Source organism: Antechinus flavipes, chromosome 6 (assembly GCF_016432865.1).
Source record: "Antechinus flavipes isolate AdamAnt ecotype Samford, QLD, Australia chromosome 6, AdamAnt_v2, whole genome shotgun sequence".
In the NCBI taxonomy this organism is placed as follows: Eukaryota; Metazoa; Chordata; class Mammalia; order Dasyuromorphia; family Dasyuridae; genus Antechinus; species Antechinus flavipes.
In genome coordinates this window covers 255,482,018-255,500,185 of record NC_067403.1, presented here as the reverse complement: position 1 = coordinate 255,500,185, position 18,168 = coordinate 255,482,018, and the positions used below count along the sequence as shown (strand labels likewise).

Below are 18,168 nucleotides of genomic sequence, written 5' to 3'. Positions count from 1 at the left end.
CCCGAGCAGCGGTTTGGGACTCTCGCCTCCAGCACTTAGGGTCCTGGCGACAAATTATTTATGAAGAATTATCGATTGGGCTCGGTGGAAGGAGGAAGGGAGGGAGGGGGAGGGCTCCCTTCCTCCTTGGATAGAAGCAATGTCCTGGAGACAGGCCCCCCCTCCCAGGCCCAGCTCCTGCCCGCCGGCGTAATCTGGGGCAGCCCCGAGTCCCGCTCTGCCCTGAGCCGTCCTTTTAATTTTCACACTTTCCTCCGAGTGGGTGAGGAAGGCGGGGGTGGGGGTGGTAAGGGGGACACCCAGAGCAGCCCGTCTGTGGCAGAGAGCCTTAGGCCGGGCCCTTGGAACTGAAGCGACTCGTCCCCAGTCACAGGCCCTCGGGCCCCAGAGGCACACTGAGGCCTCTTTCTGAGACTCCGGCCCCTCGGCCTTCCTGCCTCCTGGGAGCCCTGGCCTTCCTTTGGGGAGCCTCCCGGCAGCAGCTCAGTTTGGGGGTGTCTTCTGCAGGACCGTCCCCACAACCTCAGAGCCTCCCTGACCACTGCCTTCCCCCTGCCCCCCGGCCCGATGCCTGCATCCACCTGGGCAGAGGTCCTCGCCTGCGGGCCTCAGGGTGTGAGTCCTGATTCCATCACGGGAACCCCTCAGGGCTGGAGTTTCCCCATAGTTACCCTGTAAAATGGGGCGATGACCACTTGCCCCTTGGGGCCCAGAAGACCTATTTGACCTTGGGTCTCTGTTCCAGCTTGAATGACTTGGCTGTGCTGCTCAGTGGGGGGTGCTCGGAGGGCCCTGGGCCAAGAGAAAGCCCTGAGCGTCCTAGAGCCAAGGCTGAACTGCAGGCGTTTTCTGGGCCAGGCCTGGTCCTCCCTCTGGTGCTCCCTCCAAGGAAACTTCAGGGTCCTGCGCTCGCCTTGCTCTCCCCGCCCGTGCTCCCCCTGTTCCGGTACCTCAGAAAGGGACGAGCAGGGACGAGACTGACTCAGGGCTGGCAGGAACGGCCTCCTTGGATCCTGTACATCCCTGGCGAGGGCCCAGCCCTGGTGGAGGCTCCCCGGGGGGGAGAACACCCAATTCAGACACAGAGGCGCCCTCACGGGGCACAGCCCCTTCCCTGTGCCTCTGTTTCCCCCTCTGTAGAACAAGGGGCCGGCCTCGATGGCCTCCGAGGCCCTTTGGGCTCTAGAGCTGGGCTCCCACTGCCTTCCCCTTTGACTCAGAACTCTTAGCCCGTCTCGCGCCTTCTCCCCCCTCCAGCTCCCCATGGGGGGGGGTCGGGGGGCATCCTGCACAGTCAACGTTCCCTCCTTCCCTGGGCCCGCGGAACTCGCCCCACCTGTACCTCCGCTTCCCACTTAGCTTATCGAGGAGGGGGCTGGGAACCCCACTGCCCCACAGACCCAGGGCTCCCTCCCGGCTGGGGGGGCCCAGGGGAAGGGAGACAAGGGCCCCTCCCTGGTGGGAGTTCCCCCAGAGGCTTTCAGGGGGGAAGGGGTGGGGGTGGTGAAAGCCGATCCAGCCGGAGGGTGTGGCCCCAAAGCCAGGGAGGGATAAAAGCTGGAGAGCGGAGCCCGGGCCAGAGACCCACGGGAGGAAGGACCCGGGCCTTGCCCCCCAAGCCGGCGTCAGTGACCCCAAAGTGGTGAGAAGGCCTGGAGGGACAGAGCCGGGCTGGGGACTGAGGGCACTGAGTGCGGGCAAGAGGGGCCAGGGACAAGGAGGGCGGGGGACCAGGGGCACCAAATGCGGGCAAGGGGGGCTCAGGGACCAGGGGCAAGGAGGACGGGGGACTGAGGACAAGGGGGGCGGGGGACCAGGGGCACCGAGTGGGGGCAAGGGGGACCAGGGACAAGGAGGACGGGGGACGGGGGCACCAAGTGTGGGTGAGGGGGGCTCGGGGACCAGGGGCAAGGAGGACGGGGGACTGAGGACAAGGGGGGCGAGGGACCAGGGGCACCAAATGTGGGTAAGGGGGCTCGGGGACCAGGGGCACCGAGTGGGGGCAAGGAGGGCTGGGGACCGGGGGCACTGAGTGGGGGCAAGGAGGGCTGGGGATGGCCAGCCTGTGGCTCCAGTCAGAGATCCCCAGCACACACACTCCCCCCTGCCCAGGCTGCTTCAGACCCCCCCAACATGGCCCTCCCCAAGACCTTGCTCTTGCCCCTGCTGCTCCTGGTGGCCGCGGGGGCCCGGGGCCAGGAGGCCGGGGTCCCGGGCTGCTTCCTGCACCGTGAGTACTGGGGGGTGACTGGTGCTGGGGGAGAAGCCCCCGGGGACAGGAGGCTCGGGAGGCCGGGGGGGGGGGCAGCCTCGGGACTGGGGGGCCCGGCCCGGAGCAGCAGCGTCCTCCACGGTCCCCTCCGGCCTTCCAGCCATCAACGTGACCGTGCGGAGCGAGCGCCAGGGGCCCTGCCGGGGCTCCCACGTGGCTCAGGCCTGCGTGGGCTACTGCGAGTCCAGCGCCTTCCCCTCCCGCCACTCGGTGCGGGCAGCCAGCGGCTTCCAGCACAACATCACCTCCGTGTCCCGGTGCTGCACCATCAGCCGCCTGCAGAAGGTCGGGGCCGGGCCGGGGGGGGGCCCGGGGGACGGGGGCACCCGCAGAGGGGCCAGGAGGAACCCCCGCTCTCCCCCGCCCAGGTGAAGGTGGAGCTGCAGTGCCCTGGGGACCGGCGGGAGCAGCTGGAGATCTTCACGGCCCGGGCCTGCCAGTGCGACATGTGCCGCCTGTCCCGCTACTGAGGGGGCCGGGAGCCAGAGGCTCTGCACCAGGGCGTCTGCGTCCGAGGAGCCCCCAGCTCTGAACCCCCAGTTCTCTGCCCCCCGGCTCCGCATTCTCAGCCCGCCGCCCTCCTGCCTCCGGGCGGCCTCGGCCTCGAGCTTTGTGCCCTGACGTGGGGCCCCCCCAAAATAAACTGAGCAGCTTCGGAGTTTTTCTCTTTATTGAGTCCACCCCCAAGAGTGGGAAGAGGGAGCAGATCATGATTCATGTAGGAACCCCCCTTCCCCAGGACCTTGGGAGCCCCTCTCCCCGACCCCTCCCCTATCTACTCCCTGCCCAATAAATAAAAAGGGGAAGAAGTTCTGCAGGGGGGAGGGGGTGCCCCAGACTGAGGCCGGGGGAGGGCAATAAATATGGCCTGGAGCCCGTGGGGTGGGCGGGGAGAGAGGGAAGGCCTCGCGCTGGCACGAGGTGCTCCCAGGGTCCTGGCAGGGGTTCCGGGGGCTTGGGGGGGAGGGGGGAACGGGACTCCTGAAGCTGCAGAGCCCGGCCCGGGGGAGCGCCCACCCTGTGCCGACAGCTCCCGGGCCCTCGGCCCGTCAAGTCCGTCTGCGGCCCCTCCCCTCCGGCCCCAGGTCCGTGCTCGGGTGGGGGGTCGTGCCTTGCAGTGGCCCCCGGGGGGCGGGCTGGGGGTGGGGAGCAGTGGGGCTGGGGTGAATGCTTCAACTGCCTGTGTGTATGTGGGGGGCGGGGGCCTCTAGCTCTGCTCCCCTCCCGGGGCCGGCCTGGCCCCCGGCCGATGCGGCGGAGGCTCGTCCGCCCCCTGCAGCCTCCGCAGCCGGAGCTCCTCCAGGCCCTTCCACAGCTCCTGCCGCTCCCGGGCCTTCTGCTGCTCCCTGCAGCGGGCGAGGGGAGGCGAGGAGGAGTTAGCGGGGCGCACTTGCCCGCCCGAGTGCCCCCCGGGCCTACCCTCCATGCCCATGTCCCAACCTGTGCCCACTGAGGCCCCTCCCCCATGCCCACATCCCACCCTGTGCCCACTGAGGCCCCTCCCCCCATGCCCACGTCCCACCCTGTGCCGACTGAGGCCCCTCCCCCCATGCCCACGTCCCACCCTGTGCCCACTGAGGCCCCTCCCCCCATGCCCACGTCCCGCCCTGTGCCCACTGAGGCCCCTCCCCCATGCCCATGTCCCATTCTGTGCCCATTGCGCCGTTGCCCCCCCACTCACTGCTGCTTCTCCAGTTTGTAAGAAGCCGTGAGCTCATCGAACAGCTTCCCGTTCATCTCCATGAAGGTTTTAAGCACGTTGTAGATCAGAGACACGATGGTCCTGGGGGTGGGAGAAGGGCAGGAGGTGAGACCTGGGAGGCGGAGGGGGAGCCGGGGCCAGGGGCAGCCCCCCCCTCCCAGCACCCAGGACCCTGGGCAAGTCCTTGCCTGAAGGCCTCCGTCAGTGAGAGGCAGCCATCCCACACCTAAAGGCCTCCCTCGGTGGCACAGAGCCCCTCCCACACCCCCGCTAATTGCCCTCATGCTCTCCCACTTTTGCCTCTCAGGCCACGATGGCCAACGCTGATCCCTCCTGCCGGTGACTCGCCGGTCCTCCCGCCCCAGTGCTCCCCCAAGTCTTTTCCAGGAGAAAATCCCGACTCCCGCCCCTGGAGCCGAGCCCTCAGACAGGCTCTGACTTGGGCAGGAAACAGGAGGGCAGTGCCCCCCCCCCCCCGGCCTCCCTCAGCAACAAAGCTCCATTTCTCGGAACGGACCCAGCTTTCGAACCCAGAACCCAGAGCAGAGAAGCCACGGGGGTGAGGGGAGGGCTTTACGCGACCTCAGAGCTCACGTCTCATTTGACAGAGGAGAAAAATGAGCCCCAGAGAGGTTCGGGGACCTACACAAAGTCACCGGGTGCTAAATGTCGGAGCCAGTTCTAGCCCAGGGCTCGAGAAATTATTTTCATGAGGCATGGGAGACATTGCTAAATATCACCCATCTGAAAAAGACCCGGCGGTCTTAGTGGAGTGTGAATGAGTGGGATGGGGCATCGGAGAAAGCTGCCGGGACCCTGGGTTGCACAGAGAGGAAAGCTTGGAGGATGAGGGGCCGTAGGCCTGCTGGGCCCCGCCCTGGGGGTCCCCACTGAAGCCCTGGGCTCTAGGAGGGCAGTGAAGAGCTGCAGAAGGTCCAGTGGGGGGGGCAGCCAGGAGGGAGGGCTTCCCATCCGTGGCTCACAAAGAAACGGGGCGCGGGCGGCCTCCTGGGGGGCCGGAGCATCCGAGGGAATCCCAGGCAAGGGACCGGCTCCGTGGGTTTGGGCCCGAGGGCTGGCCGGGGGCAGTGAGGAGGGGGAGAGGGAGCCCCCTGTGGCCGGAGTCAGGGACGGATTCCCGACAATCCGGCTGATCCGGAAGGGGCGACCCCCATCCCTGGAGGTCCGCAAGCAGGGCCCGCGTTCCCCCTCGGAGGGAGTGAGGAGCCAGCGCGCTGGGCTCAGGGCGGCCTTGGCTGCCGAGCTCTAGAGTTCTGAGATGGGCCGGAGGCCGGGGACCTAGAACAGGGGGTGTCAGGGCTGGGAGGGACCTAGAATAGGAGGTGTCAGGGCTGGGAGGGACCTAGAACATGGAATGTCAGGGCTGGGGACTTAGAACAGGGGGTGTCAGGGCTGGGAGAAGGCTTAGAACTGGGAATGTAAGAGCTAGGAGAGCTTGGAACAGGGATGTCAGAGCCTTAGAACATGGAATGTCAGGGCTGGGAGGGACCTAGAACAGGGGGTGTCAGGGCTGGGAGAGCCTTAGGACACAGGCCATCCCTGCCCCCCCCTTCACTCAGCTGTCACATTGCGGTGCCAAGGGGCAGCTCTGATCACGTCCCCCACACCATCCCTTTCCCCCTTCAACAATCCCCGGGCTCCCCATGACCCCCAGACTCAAAGGTGAGATCCTGGCTCTGGCCGCCCCCACCTGTAGTTCCTGCACCCCGGGGCTCCGGCCCTGCCGCTCCCGCATTTCCATCGGGCGCCCCCTGCACCGACCCCACTCCTCCCGGTAGCTGCTTTGCCTTTCTCGGGGCCCGGGGCCGGGCACACGGCGGGCACTCAGCCAGGGCTGGCCCAGGACGTTGGGCCTGGGCGGGGGGGAGGGGGCAGTCGGTCCCGCGGGCACTCACGGGTTCCAATGCTCCTTGGAGACGCGGTAGAGGGTCCCGTACACAGCAGGCAGCACGGTGTGGCAATTGTCCTCAATGAGGCTCAGGATGTATTCATTGTTCCAGAAATACAGAGCCCGCTCTGCAACCTGGGGAAGGGGCGCCCGGTGAGCGGGGGCTGGGCCGAAGCCCCTCCCCGGCCCCCTCGGGGGGTCCGTCCCAGGGGTCTAGATCTGGGCCGGAACACGGGGGAAACTGAGGCCCGCAGAGGGCAGCGCCAAAGCCGGCCCCCCGCGCTCCCCAGGCGCCCTGTCGAGTGGGAGCCGACTCCGACCGCACCCGGCCCAACTCTCTGGTTTTAGAGACAGGCCCAGAGAGGCCGGGGCTGCCGGCGACTCACAGTGACGGGTTAGAAACTTCCAGGGCCGACTCCCACCCTTATGGGGAAAGCGAGGCACAGAGATGGCACTGACGGGGCGCAACGTCACCCACGTGGTGAAGGGCAAGGAAGGGGCTATTCCTGGACTAAGGACACGGATCTCTTGTCCCCCTGGTCTAAGGGCCTCCTCTCGGGCCCCGCCTTTCTGGGCCTCAGTTTCCCCATCTGTAAACAAAGAAGCTGGACCCGGTGACCCCCCGGGTCCTTCCTGTGTCTCCCCCCAGGTGACAGGGGGCTCCGAGGTGCTGTCCGGGGCCGGATCTGAGGCACCGCCCTGCCCTCCCCCCATACCTGGAAGTGGGGGCTGGAGACACAGCGAGCAATCTGTTTGAAGAGGGGTTCTTGAATCTTGACAAACTGGGAGGGCTCGATGACGTCCAGAATCTCCTCCATCTCCCCCAGGAACATCACCTGCGGACGGGCGGCCTTCAGTCCCCCCTCGCCGGAGATGCCCCCCCCCCCCGGAGATGCCCCCCCCCCCCCCGTCCCTGCAGCAGCTTCCCCGGTACCTCCTTCTGGGTGCAGGTTTTGGGCCAGTATTTGAGCAATCCCCGGATCACCTGCGGGGCAGAGGGGGGTCAGAGGAGGGAGCGGAGGCCGCCCGCCCCCCAGGGAGGATGCGGCGCCCTGGTCACTCACGTGCTCGGTCAGGGTCGCATCCTTTTCCAGGAACTGCACCACGCAGTACGCCAGCTGCAGAGGCGGGGGGGCCGTCAGGAGGGGGGAGGTCAATCAGCAGCCCCCTGCCCCCATCGCCCAGATAAGGAAACTGAGACCCAGACGGGCCCAACGTCCTGCCGGGCAATGGTCGGCCCCTTTCCACTGCCCCCGGATGCCCCCCTAAGACGTTCAGATCCGCCTCCTGTTGGCCTCGGGGCGCAGCCGTTGCCCTCTGAAGGTCACGGGGAGAGAAGGGCTCGGCCGCGGGGCCTTGGAGCCCCTTTCGGGCCCGAGCCTTTGGTTCCATCCAGGGGACGGGAACCGGGGGGAGGGGAGGGAAGGGGCTCACCTGGGCATGGAAGTTGGAGAGAGATTTGACTGAGTGTAGGGGGATCAGCACGCGGACCAAGAACTGCTTGTGCTCAGTCTTCAGGGGCAAAGCAAAGCCATTGATGATGCTGTGGAGGAGGGAGGACGCGTGAGGGCAAAAGGATGAGGGGGAAGGGAAGGGAACAGGAGGGAGAGGGAGAGAGAGGAGGAAACAGGAAGGAGGGAAGAGAGAAGGAAAAGAGAAGAAGGGAAAAAGGGAGCAGAAGGGGAGAGAAGGGAGGAGAGGAAGAAAGGGAAGTGGGAAAAAGGGAAGAAGGGACGAAGGGAAGGAACGAAGAAGGGGTGAAGAGGGAGGAAAGCAGGAGGAAAGGAGAAAGGCAAAGAGGAGGAGAGGGGAAGGAGGAAGGCTAGGAAAAAAAAAGGAAGAAAGGAGGAGGGAAGGAAGGAAGAAGGGAGGAAGAAGGGGAGGAGGGATAGAGAGAAGGAAATAGGGCATGAGGAATAGGAGGGAGGAGGCAGAAGGAAGGAGGAGGAGGGAGGAGAATCCCGGTGGCTCAGACGCTGGACAGCTCCCTGGGAGCAGCTACCTCGGTCTGACTGGGGCTGTGGCTCCCACTTACCTCCCTAGGATCTCCAGCAGCTCGGCCACGCCATTGAAGTGCTCCAGCTCGTAGATGAACCTGGAGAGAGGGGGAGAGGTTAGGGGGAAGGTAAGGGCGGAGCCCTCCCTGCCCCCCAGCCACGCTCCTCCACCCTGCGTGCTTGTGCCCCCCCCCCCCCCGCACCCCCTCCCCGGTGCAGGGGCTTCCTCGCTCACCGCAGGAAGATGTGGTTGCATTGCTTTCGGATGTAAGCGCGAAGGCCCAAGAACTTGCCGTAGACGCGGTGCAGGATGGTTTTGAGGTACTCGCGCTCCCGGGGGTCCTCGCTATCGAACAGCTCCAGGAGCTGTGGGGCCCAAGGTCAGGGCCAGGGCTGGCGGAGGGGAGGCCCCAGGCAGCCTCAAGGCCCACTCCTTCCCTCCCTCCCTTGGCCGGGGGTCCCTCCATCCGGACCCCCAGGGGCTGCTCCCCAGCCCCCCCCCCAGCCGGCCTCAGAGCGCCAGGCCCTTGGGCTCCAGCCTCACCCACCATCAACACGAACTTCTGATCCACGTATCTCTTGGCCACTGAGGGCTGGAAGTCCGGACTCTCCAAGAAACGCAGGAAAAACTCGTAGACCAGCTGGCGAGGGGGGAGAAGGGGGCCGTGAGCCCAGGGCCCCAGGCCTGCTGCCGGGCTGCAGCGTCCGGACCTCCGAGCCCACAGCCCCGGGTACCCGGGTACTGCCAGCTGGCGAGGGGGGAGAAGGGGGCCGTGTGCCCAGGGCCCGGATACCTGCAGGTGTGGCCAGGAAGGTTCCAGGTTGGGTTCATCCTCCTCAGGGTCAAACTCGGGATTCTCACTGGGCGGCAGCGTCCGGAAGATGTTCACCGAGATCTAAGAGGGAGGGTCGGGGGCGCTCAGCGAGGGCCCTTCCAAAGCTGGCTAGTTGGGGCGTCAGGGACCCGGGCCCGGAACGTGTGACCCCGGACCAGTCCTTGCACTTAAACCCGAGGCACCTGGGCCGGCCTCGACGCCCCCACCGCCCCGCCGCAGCCCGCTCACCATGCGGATGATGTCGGGGTACACCGGCTCGATGAGGACGCCCCGGGTGCCCCCCACGCACTCCACCAGCTCGTTGAGGGCCGCCCGCTTCACCTCTTTCCCCTTCAGGTCGGCCACACAATCCAGGAAGTCGAAGAGGACCCCACACTGGGCCAGCTTCCGGCTCAGCAAGTCGTGGAGCTCCGAGGCCGGCACATCTGGGGGGGGAACCGCCGCCGGCCTGAGCCCCGGGGCCGGACCCCAGCAGCGCGGCCAGGCCAGAGGGGGGCGTCCCGGGCCCCGCTCCCTCCCGCCCAGGCCGGCCTCCCACTGCTGCCCCTGCCCTCCTGGACCCTGCCCGGACACCCACGTCCCTTCTCCTGCCTCTCGTTTTCCCTTCCCTGGAAGGTAGCAAGTTTTTAGAAGTAAAATCTGGCCCGGGATCCCCGGGCTTCCCGGGGCAGCCGCTGCTCCCGGCTCCCTCTGCCCCAGCCCACTCGGGCCGGCAGCCGGCAGCAGGGCCAGGAGCAGGTAAACAGTCTCGGCGTCCCCCGGGAGGGTGAGCCGGAGCTAGGAGCGGCGCCCGGGGGATCCCGGCTGAGCACACACTCTCAGGAGCTCTCGGGGCCCGTGAGCCCCCGGCATCGGCAGAACCGGCCTGGCCCGGCCGGGATGTCCCCGACCGAGGGAAGCCCCGCTGGGCGACCCCGAGGCAGGCCCGGCTCCATCCATGACAGGCAGAACCCAACGTGCGTCAGCAGACTCGGCCCAGCCCGAGCAGGGGCAGCGCCCTGGGGGCAGAGCAGCGGGTCCCTCCCAGCCCCGGGCCCACTCACCCTTGAGCAGCGGCAGGGGGGTGAGCTCCTGCTGGTTGCTCTGGTATCGGAACTGGGAAGAACTGTGGGAGCGCCGGGGCCGGGCCCGCCGGAGGGACCTCCGAGAGAAGCCGTCTACTTTGTCCAGCGGGGGGACTGGGGACAGCCCGGGGGAGGAAGGGCTGGTCGGGGTGCTCGCTGGGGGCAGCTTGGTGTCCATGGTGACTAAGGGGGCCGCAGCGTCGGGGGGCACGGGGGGAGGGGAAGGTGTCCCCCCACTACCAGATGCCTACTCTGCCAAAGTCCTGGCTAACAGGGAGCCCCTGGCTGACCCATGCTGGCCAGGGTACGGACCTGGTAACGAGGGGCTCAGAGACAAGAACTACGCCCCCTGCCTCCCCCCCAGGGCCCTACCAAGCAACCAGTCAGTCCCTGGGGGGCAGCTAGAAGAGGGGGGTCCTCAGGTGGCAGGCCCTTGGGGGAGGGGCAGGAGAAGCTGGTTACAGAGTTCTTATTGAGGGGAAGTCGAGGTAGAATGATCCTAGAGCAGAAACAGAGGCGGTGGAGAGAGGGAGGGAGGGGGCCGGAGCGGGGAGGGAGGAGAAGACCAGGGAGAGAAAGACCAGGGAGAGAAACGGTTAATCTTCATCCGAGGTCCGAGCGTGGCTGAAGAGGAACGTACCCAAAGCCGGAGCCGGGCCACTCACTCACCTCCCGGGGCCCAAGTGTTGGGGCCCCCGAGGCCGGGTGGGATCCTCGGCTAGAGCCCCCCCTCAGGGGTCAGGGTGCACGACGAGGGTCCGGCCCCGCTCCGGCCTGGGATGGAGAGCGGAGGCAGCACCCCTGGGGGTCCGTCCCAGCTGGGGAAGCCCGAGGCCGGGGGTCCCCTGCGGGCGCTGGGGCATCCCCCACCGCACGCACCCCCCCCCTCCCGGGGCCGGGGCCGGGGCCAGGGCTGGGGCTGAGCCCGGGCTCGGGGTGCGTGCGGGGAGCTCCGAGCGCCGGGGTCCTGGGGAGCAATCGCAGGGAAGGGGAAGAAGGGGCGCCTGCCGGAGCTGCTGCTGATCCCCCCTTCCCCTGTGGCCCCTGCGACTGCGGGGGGCCCCGCTCCCGGCTCTGGGGGGCGCTGGCGGGCGGCGGGGAGGGGGCCGGGAGCTCCGTGCGCTCCGCCTGCCTGCACCGGCCGCCCCAGCTGCTCAGAATGACATCAAGTCACCTCCCCCCGCCCGCCCTGCGCCTCCCCGCGGGGGAGGGGAGGGGGGGCTGCGTCAGCGCGGCCCGGGCGGCCCGGGAAATGTAGTCCTTCCCGACTTAAAGGCGCCGGCCGCCCGGCAGCCGGAGCCCCGCTCCCCAGCCCGCGCCGTGGGCGCTGCCGGCCCGTGGGTCCAGCTCCGCCGCGGACAGGCGGGGGGCGCGGGGCGGGAGGAGGACGGGCTCCGGGGTGAGGGGCTTGAAATCAAATCCTGCCACCTGGGCGAGGCAAGTTCCTCCCGTTCCCTGGGACTCAGTTCGCCCCTTTGTAAAAGAGCCGGGAAGTCTGCGAGCTCTGTCAAAATCCGATTCCGTCCCCCCGGCCTCTGGGACCCGCACGGCTCATTTGCCCCTCCCCCTCCCGGGTTTCCCCACCCGGAAAAGGAGTCCCGAACGTCCCCCCTCTCCGCCCGACTCCCCTTTTGCGTGCCCCAGGCCTGCGCTCTGCGAGGAAAGCCGCCTGGCTTCGGGGGAACCCGCGAGCGCCTGGCGGGGAGCCCTAACTGTCCTTCAAGGCCCTGCCCCCTCCTCAGAAAGCCCCCGGGGCGGCCAGCCCGACCCGAGGGAAGAGGCTTTGCTCCGGGGCAGCGCTCCCTCCCCCCACCCCGGGACTCAGTTTCGCTTTCTGTCCTCCGGGTCCCCGCTATCCCACGTGATTTCGTGGCACTTGGGCTCGAAGGCGTTCTCAGCCCTGCCCTGCTCTAGTTCCCCACTGGACGGGAGCTTCTCCAGGGACTCCTGCTGCCGGCCGGCCTCTCAGTCCCTTTCTCCGCGCACACGCGCAGGGCTCGACTCAAGCCATGTTTGTCGACTGCATTTGGGGACGCTCGGGCTCCCGGGAGCTCCCTACACCAGAGCCCACAGCCTCTCCTCCCGCTGCCTGGGAGGCTACTCGATGCCATCAGAACGTCGGTCCCCGGGAGAGCCAGCAGCCAAAGGGTTAACCGGAGTCGGTCAAGCCAGGGGCCGCTGGGAGATGTAGTTCTCTTGAGGCTGCCGGGAAATGAAGTCAGCCCGACTCCTGCAGTCCCCCGCCCTTCTGCACAGTCTTCGGTGACATCATAGTCTCCGGATTAAAGGGCCAGATTGGAATTGAGGGGGGCGGGGGAGAGGGATGACTAACCCCGCCCCGCCAGAGTCAGCCCCCTCCCTGGATGAAACGAATTGATGGGGACTTCGGTCTGGGGGCCCACCGAGGGGGAGAAGGAGGGGCACTTACTGCAAAAATAAGCAAAAACTAGTTGAAGTGATGGGGAGGGGAGTGTGAGGCTGCCAGCCCTGGGTCTCACTCCTGAAGTCCTTCCCAGCATCCCACCCCCAGCCCCTCCTCCTCTAACTGCCCCCACCCTCCTTTTCTTTGGCCTGGCCAGACCCCACACCCGCCAAGCCCTTTCCCCTTCCCCCCAGACTTCTTCACCCCTTATATTCCGACTCCCCATCTTCGGCTTCTGACCCCTCACCCCATGCCCCACATCCTGTGCTTCCCCAAATACCCATATCCAGTGACCTTTGCCCTATGACCTTTCAGCATCCCAAGCTGGCTTCTGGTAACTCAGCGTCTCTCGGTTGAATAAACTGGACCTTGCTCTCCCTGAGTTAGTGTGGTCAGTTCCAAGGAGGGCGGCTTGAGGGCTGGGGCAGCATGGGCAGGAACGGGGCCCCGGGAGCGGAAGGGGGGACGGGGAGGAAGGCAAAGGGGCTGGGGAGCCTGCTGGAGCAGGTGGGAGGGTGGGGTCGCTTCCAGATGGTCCACCTGGCCATCTTGTTCGTGCCTTTTGCCTTCGTGGGCACCCACGGGTTCCTCCAGAACTTCACGGCCTCCACCCCCGACCATCACTGCAGGAGCCCCAGCGAGCCGTGGCCGGCGGAGGCCGGGGGGCAGCCGGAGACCTGCCTTCGCCCCCGGGGCAACGCTACCAATGAGACGGAGGCTTGTCGGGAAGGCTGGGTCTACAACCTCACCACAGTTCAGACCACCATTGTCACCGAGGTACCCGGATCACCCCGAGCCTCCCAACCAGGGGAGGGGCTGCTACCATCTCCCCCCTTTCCAGATGAGAAAACTGGGGCTCAAAGGGGAAAGTGACTGGCCTGAGACCACACAGCTAGGCAGCATCTGAGGCAGGTTGGAACGCGGGTCTCCCTGTGGGGGGCTTTAAAGGTCACGGGAAAGTTCTCCAGGAAGAGCATGAGAAACATCTGGGGAAATAACTTGGTAAAAAAACAAGGTATCGTGGGAGTTCAAGGAGGGAGAAGTCCCTTCTGGGCTGCAGGGCCGGGGCAGCAGCCTCCTGGGAGGAGGAGGGGAACCTCGAGGGATGGGCCGGGTTTCAGTGTGAAAACCGATGGGGAAAGAGGAGAGCATCGTCCGGAAGGGCAAAGCGCCTACTATGTGCCAGGCACCGTGCGAAGCTGGTCATGAGAGGGCGTGGGTGAGAAGGACTGCGAGAGAGCCCTAACGTGGGGGCCGGGGGGCAGACGAGTCCAACAAACCCATTGTTTTACAGAAAACTGAGGCTCAGGGAGGCGAAGTGATTGCCCAAGGTCACGAGGTAGAAGTTGATGGAGCATTTATTACATTTCTACTGTATACCAGCCATTGAGCTGTACACACTGAGGATGCAAAAAGACAAAAATGGAACCTTCCTCTTGTCAAGAGGCTGGCGTTGCACTCTGATGGAGAGTGTGTGTGTGTGTGTGTGTGTCACTGTGTGTGTAAGTGTGTATGTGTGTCAGTGTGTGTCTCACAGTGTGTGTGAGTGTGTGTGAGTGTGTGTGTGTGTGTGTGTCACTGTGTGTGTAAGTGTGTATGTGTGTCAGTGTGTGTCTCACAGTGTGTGTGAGTGTGTGTGAGTGTGTGTGTGTGTGTGAAGGTAAGGGGGGGGGTGAGGACCAGCAGCTGGGGGGGGGGGGGTTCCTGTGCAAGCTGCTTCTTGGGCCGTATTTCCTGAAGAAAACAAATTACTCGGACGGTAAAGGGAGAGGCAGGGCAAAGGCTTGGGGGGAAACGGTGCAAAAGCCGAGAGCTGAGGGGCGTTTGCACAGAGTAAGTGCTTAATAAATGCCCCGTCCTAGACACTTATGCAGCCCCTGCGGTGCTGGGGGCCCCGCTGAAGCTTCCGGTCTGGGGCGCTAAGGGGCCAAGGAAGGGGGGGGTGATGGAGGAGCGTTTCCTTCCAAGTGTCTTGGAGGGAGGCAAACTGCCAGGTGAGAAGTGAAGGGAGACCGGGGAGGTTGGCGCCTGGATGCAGAGGGGGAGGGTTCGGCCGCCTGGTCCTCCTCTTCTTCCCTCCCCTCCCCCAGACTCTGCCCCCCCCCCCGCTGCTTTGCCAGGCAGGTGACTAGTGCCACGCCCCCGCAATGGCCCCGGAGACGCAGGGGGGAAACTGAGGCAAGCCTCCACGGGCTCACGCCTGAGCCCCCCTCGCTCTGCTCCCTCTCCCCCACAGTGGGACCTGGTCTGCAGCCTGAAAAGCCTCCCCAGGGTGGCCCAGTCGGTTTACATGGCGGGGGTGTTCCTGGGGGCCGTCGTGTTCGGGGGGCTGGCGGACAGGTGAGCGTCGGGGCAGCCGGAGCCGGAGGGGGGTCGGGGGTCCCCGAGATGGGGCGGCCGAGGCCCTTTCCTGGGGGTGTCTCCCCCGCTCGGGGGCCTGTGGGGCCGGGCCAGCCCAGGCTGCCCTGACCCCGGCCCCGCCCCCCAGGCTGGGCCGCCGGACTGTCTTCCTCTGGTGCCTCCTCCAGGTGGCTTCCCTGAGCACGGGGGCAGCCCTGGCCCCCTCCTTCTCTGTGTACTGTGTGTGCCGCTGCTTCTGCGGCTCCGGCATGTCCGGCCTGGTGCTCAACGGCCTGGGCCTGGGTGAGTGCGGGGGAGGGGGCCGGGGGAGGGGGGTGCTCCCTGAGGGGCAGGTGACCCCCCGCCCGCCCTGGGGCCAGACTGCCCCCCACGCTGCCCCGGGACCCTCCCGGCTCCGCCGCCCCTGCGCCCGATCACGCCCCGCTGCCACCTCGGGCTTCCCGGCGGCCCTCGCCCATCACCAGGCCCGAAAGCGCCCCTGCCGGGCGTGAGCCGGGCCTCTCTCCCCAGTTCTGGAGTGGACGCCGCCCTCCCGCCGCGCAGCCGTGTCCGGCCTCCTCTCCTTCGTGCTCAGTCTGGGGCAGCTCAACCTGGCCCTTCTGGCCTTCGGCCTCCGGCGCTGGAGGCACCTGCAGCTGGCCGCCGGGGCCCCCTTCGCCCTCTGCTTCCTCTGCGGCTGGTGAGCACCCGGGGCCTCGCCGTGGGGGGGGCGGGGGAGGCCTGGCCGGCTGCCGCCCACCCTGTCCCGCTCCGCAGGTGGCTCCCAGAGTCCGTCCGGTGGCTGGCGGTGAGGGGCCGCCTCGCAGAGGCCCTGCGCTCCCTGAAGCTGGTGTCGCGGATCAACGGGGTCCCGGCCGCGGGGGCCCAGCTCTCCCTGGAGGTGAGGGGGGGAAGGCAGGGGCGGGGGGCAGCTCTCCTGGGGGGGAGGGGCCAGCGGGGGGGGGGGGAACAGCTCTCCCTGGGGGGGAGGGGGGGAGAGCGGGGGGGGGGTAGCTCTCCCTAGGGGGGAGGGGGGGAGAGCGGGGGGGGGCTGGTTGCTGGGGGGCTGCCCATCACCCTCTCCAGGCACCCCCACCCACCCCCGGAGGCTTTTCTCTTGCCCACAGATGCTGGAATCCGACTACTCTCAGGAGGAGGCTGCAGGAGCCCCAGGGGCCGCCACCCTGGACCTGTTCCGGACCCGGGAGATGCTGGCCCTGCTGGCTTGTATCATGGGCATTTGGTGAGCGAGCCGGGGAAGCAGGAACGTGGGGGGCAAAGATGGAAGGAAGGGCGGGGGGAGGGGAGGCCAGGTCCTTCCCAGCATCTTAGTTCTAGAGCCAGTCACTGCGCCCAACCCTCTCGTTTTACAGATGGGGAAAACTGAGGCCTAGAGGAGCAATGACCCGCCCAAGACCACCCGGGTGGTGGGTCACCCCTCTGGGCCTCAGCTTCATCTGCCGAGGGCGAGGGGGGGGCTGGGTCTCCTGGCAGGTCCCCGGAACCCCAACAGCCAGGCCTCTGGGGCAAGGGGGAGGCCTGGAGCTGGGGGAGAAAAGCCCCTCCTGCCGGGCCCGGGGACAGCTTCTCTGGACCCAAGTCCGGGCGGCCGAGCCTTTGGAAGGGGCTCCCGCTGACTGAGCAGCTGCTGCTCCTTAAAGGGGCCTCAGGGCCGCAGCTTTGTCGTGTTGCTCTTCGTGGGTCACAGAATGGGAGAAGCGCAGAGAACCTCGGGGCTCCCAAGGGCAGAGCTAGGGGAGAACTTAGAGCATAACACGGCCGTGACCGCGGAACAGAGACCGTGGCGCGCCGGGCGTGGGAGGGGCTTCAGAACCGAGAATTCAGAGGGAGAAGGGACCGTGGAACCTAGAACATGGAACATGAAGGGGGGAGGGACCGTGGAACGTAGAACACAGAAGGTCAGCAGGGCAACCTGGGCACGTCTGACCCGGGGGGACCTGGAGCCCCCAGTCTGGCTCGCGCCATCGCCGGGGAAGAAGAGGTCCGAGCAGTGACGGCCATGTCCAGACCGGCGCCGGACCGGCGGCCTTTTCCAGGGGAGGCGCCCTGGGAGGGAGTGGGGAGGGGTCTTTGGGTGACCCCCGCCTTCCCGTCCCAGGTTCTCGGCCAGCCTGGCCTTCTTTTCTCTGGCCCTGGACATCCAGCGTTTCCCGGGCGAAGATCCGTACCTGGTTCAGGTCGTCCTGGGGATCGTAGATCTCCCCTTTCGCCTCCTGGTGCCCAAGCTGGCCGACTGCCTGGGACGCAGGCTCACCCTGGCCTCCTGCACGTTGCTCGGAGGGGGGCTCCTCCTGGGGGCCATCCCAGTGCCAGCGGGTGGGTCCCGGCCAGACCCCCTGCAGAGGTGGGGGGCGATGGAAGGCCGACCTCAACCCTCAACTCAGCCTTCCCCTCTGAGGGGCGCGGGAGCCGAGACACGGACTCGGGGCGGCTTTGGTGGGAAGAGCTTTGGGGAGGATCCCGGGCCCGGGAGGAGGAAGGCGGTGGCCGCTAGTCCCATTTAGACCGGACGGGAGCCTCCTTGGGCCACCTGAGGCTCTCAGTCTCTCCCAGGAGGTCCCTTAGTGCTCCAAGGGCTTCTCCGGGCTCACACGGTCCAGGTTCTCACCCTCCCGGCTCTGACCTTGCTTGGCCCGAGGGGCTCGCCTTTCCCATCCCCCCCAGCTCCCCATTTCCCCCCCCCGGCTCCCCATCTGCCCCAGCTCCCCATCCCCCCCCGGCTCCCCATCCCCCCTAGCTCCCCATCCCCCCCCGGCTCCCCATCCCCCAGGCCTGGCTGACGCGGTCTCCACCCCTTGTGCCCGCAGAGCTGGGCCGCCTCCACATGGGGCTGGCAGTGCTGTCCAAGGGGCTCATGTCAGCCTCCCTCAGCTGCATTGTCCTCGTGGCCTCTGAAGTCTTCCCGACCTCCCTCCGGTGAGTCCCCCGCGCCCCCCCTGTCCCCCTCCCCCCTGGCCCGGGCCCCTTCGAAGGCTGCTGAGCAAACGTTTCCCGAGCACCGACTGGATGAGCAGTGAGCTCTGTGGGGCTCTGGGGCTCCGAGCTCTGGGGCCCCGATGAGGCCCTTTCTCCCCGAGAGAGGGTCTTTGTGCTCTCAATCCCGGCCCTTCCCCCGGCTCCGCAGGATGACTGGCATGGGCGTCACTAACATGGTGGGCCACCTGGGCGGGGTGACGGCCCCCCTGGTCCTGCTGGCCGGCCCCACGCTCCCCCTCCTGCCGCCCGTGTTCTTCGGGGCCAGCGTCCTGGCCACCAGCTGCCTGGTCCTCTTCCTGCCCGAGACGAGGGGCGCGCCCTTGCCCGACACCTTGGAACAAGCGCAGAGCCAGTAGGTGACCCCCAGCCCTCCTTCCCTTGGCCCTTCCAGGCCTCCGCAGGGGTGTCTCTGGCCCGGGTATAGTCACCCCCCCCCAGGGCTCACCCTCTCCTGGCCAGGCCTCCAGAGCTCCCTTGGGGGCAAAGGGGGGCCGAGCCCCCAAAAGGGGCAACTTCCCTCCCATCCCCAGGGTCCGGAGATGCTGGAGCAGACTGCTGAGGAAACCACGGCGGGGGGCCCAGCCCCTCCAGACCAAGCTCTAGTCCCTGCGAAGAGATGGCCCCAGCGC

The 18,168-nt window shown here is 67.1% G+C and overlaps 3 protein-coding genes across 4 annotated transcripts; 2 read left to right on the top strand and 1 right to left on the bottom strand.

Annotated features, from left to right (window-relative positions):
• Nucleotides 1–70: 70 nt before the first annotated feature.
• GPHA2 (glycoprotein hormone subunit alpha 2) lies at nucleotides 71–2,927 on the top strand. Its single transcript, XM_051964674.1, has 4 exons — nucleotides 71–1,642; nucleotides 2,113–2,230; nucleotides 2,373–2,557; nucleotides 2,641–2,927. Exons 2-4 carry the CDS (start codon nucleotides 2,134–2,136, stop codon nucleotides 2,740–2,742), a joined length of 384 nt encoding a protein of 127 aa, XP_051820634.1. The 5' UTR covers nucleotides 71–1,642; nucleotides 2,113–2,133; the 3' UTR covers nucleotides 2,743–2,927.
• On the bottom strand, nucleotides 2,925–10,806 carry PPP2R5B (protein phosphatase 2 regulatory subunit B'beta). 2 transcript variants are annotated; one of them, XM_051964657.1, is made up of 14 exons: nucleotides 10,450–10,806; nucleotides 9,760–10,279; nucleotides 8,945–9,141; nucleotides 8,675–8,776; nucleotides 8,429–8,521; nucleotides 8,116–8,246; nucleotides 7,919–7,978; nucleotides 7,318–7,426; nucleotides 6,948–7,001; nucleotides 6,818–6,868; nucleotides 6,600–6,719; nucleotides 5,891–6,018; nucleotides 3,954–4,055; nucleotides 2,925–3,618 (listed from the first exon to the last, which is right to left on the bottom strand). In XM_051964657.1, exons 2-14 carry the CDS (start codon nucleotides 9,956–9,958, stop codon nucleotides 3,480–3,482), a joined length of 1,485 nt encoding a protein of 494 aa, XP_051820617.1. In that variant the 5' UTR covers nucleotides 9,959–10,279; nucleotides 10,450–10,806; the 3' UTR covers nucleotides 2,925–3,479. The 2 variants fall into 2 exon arrangements, with proteins under 2 accessions (XP_051820617.1, XP_051820618.1); XM_051964658.1 differs by lacking the exon at nucleotides 10,450–10,806 and having other exon boundaries at nucleotides 9,760–10,443.
• Nucleotides 10,807–12,631: 1,825 nt separating this feature from the next.
• LOC127540093 (solute carrier family 22 member 20-like) lies at nucleotides 12,632–18,168 on the top strand. The gene is made up of 10 exons (XM_051964655.1): nucleotides 12,632–12,979; nucleotides 14,439–14,542; nucleotides 14,691–14,845; nucleotides 15,074–15,242; nucleotides 15,320–15,443; nucleotides 15,670–15,785; nucleotides 16,662–16,879; nucleotides 17,371–17,479; nucleotides 17,688–17,891; nucleotides 18,070–18,168. Exons 1-10 carry the CDS (start codon nucleotides 12,632–12,634, stop codon nucleotides 18,140–18,142), a joined length of 1,620 nt encoding a protein of 539 aa, XP_051820615.1. The 3' UTR covers nucleotides 18,143–18,168.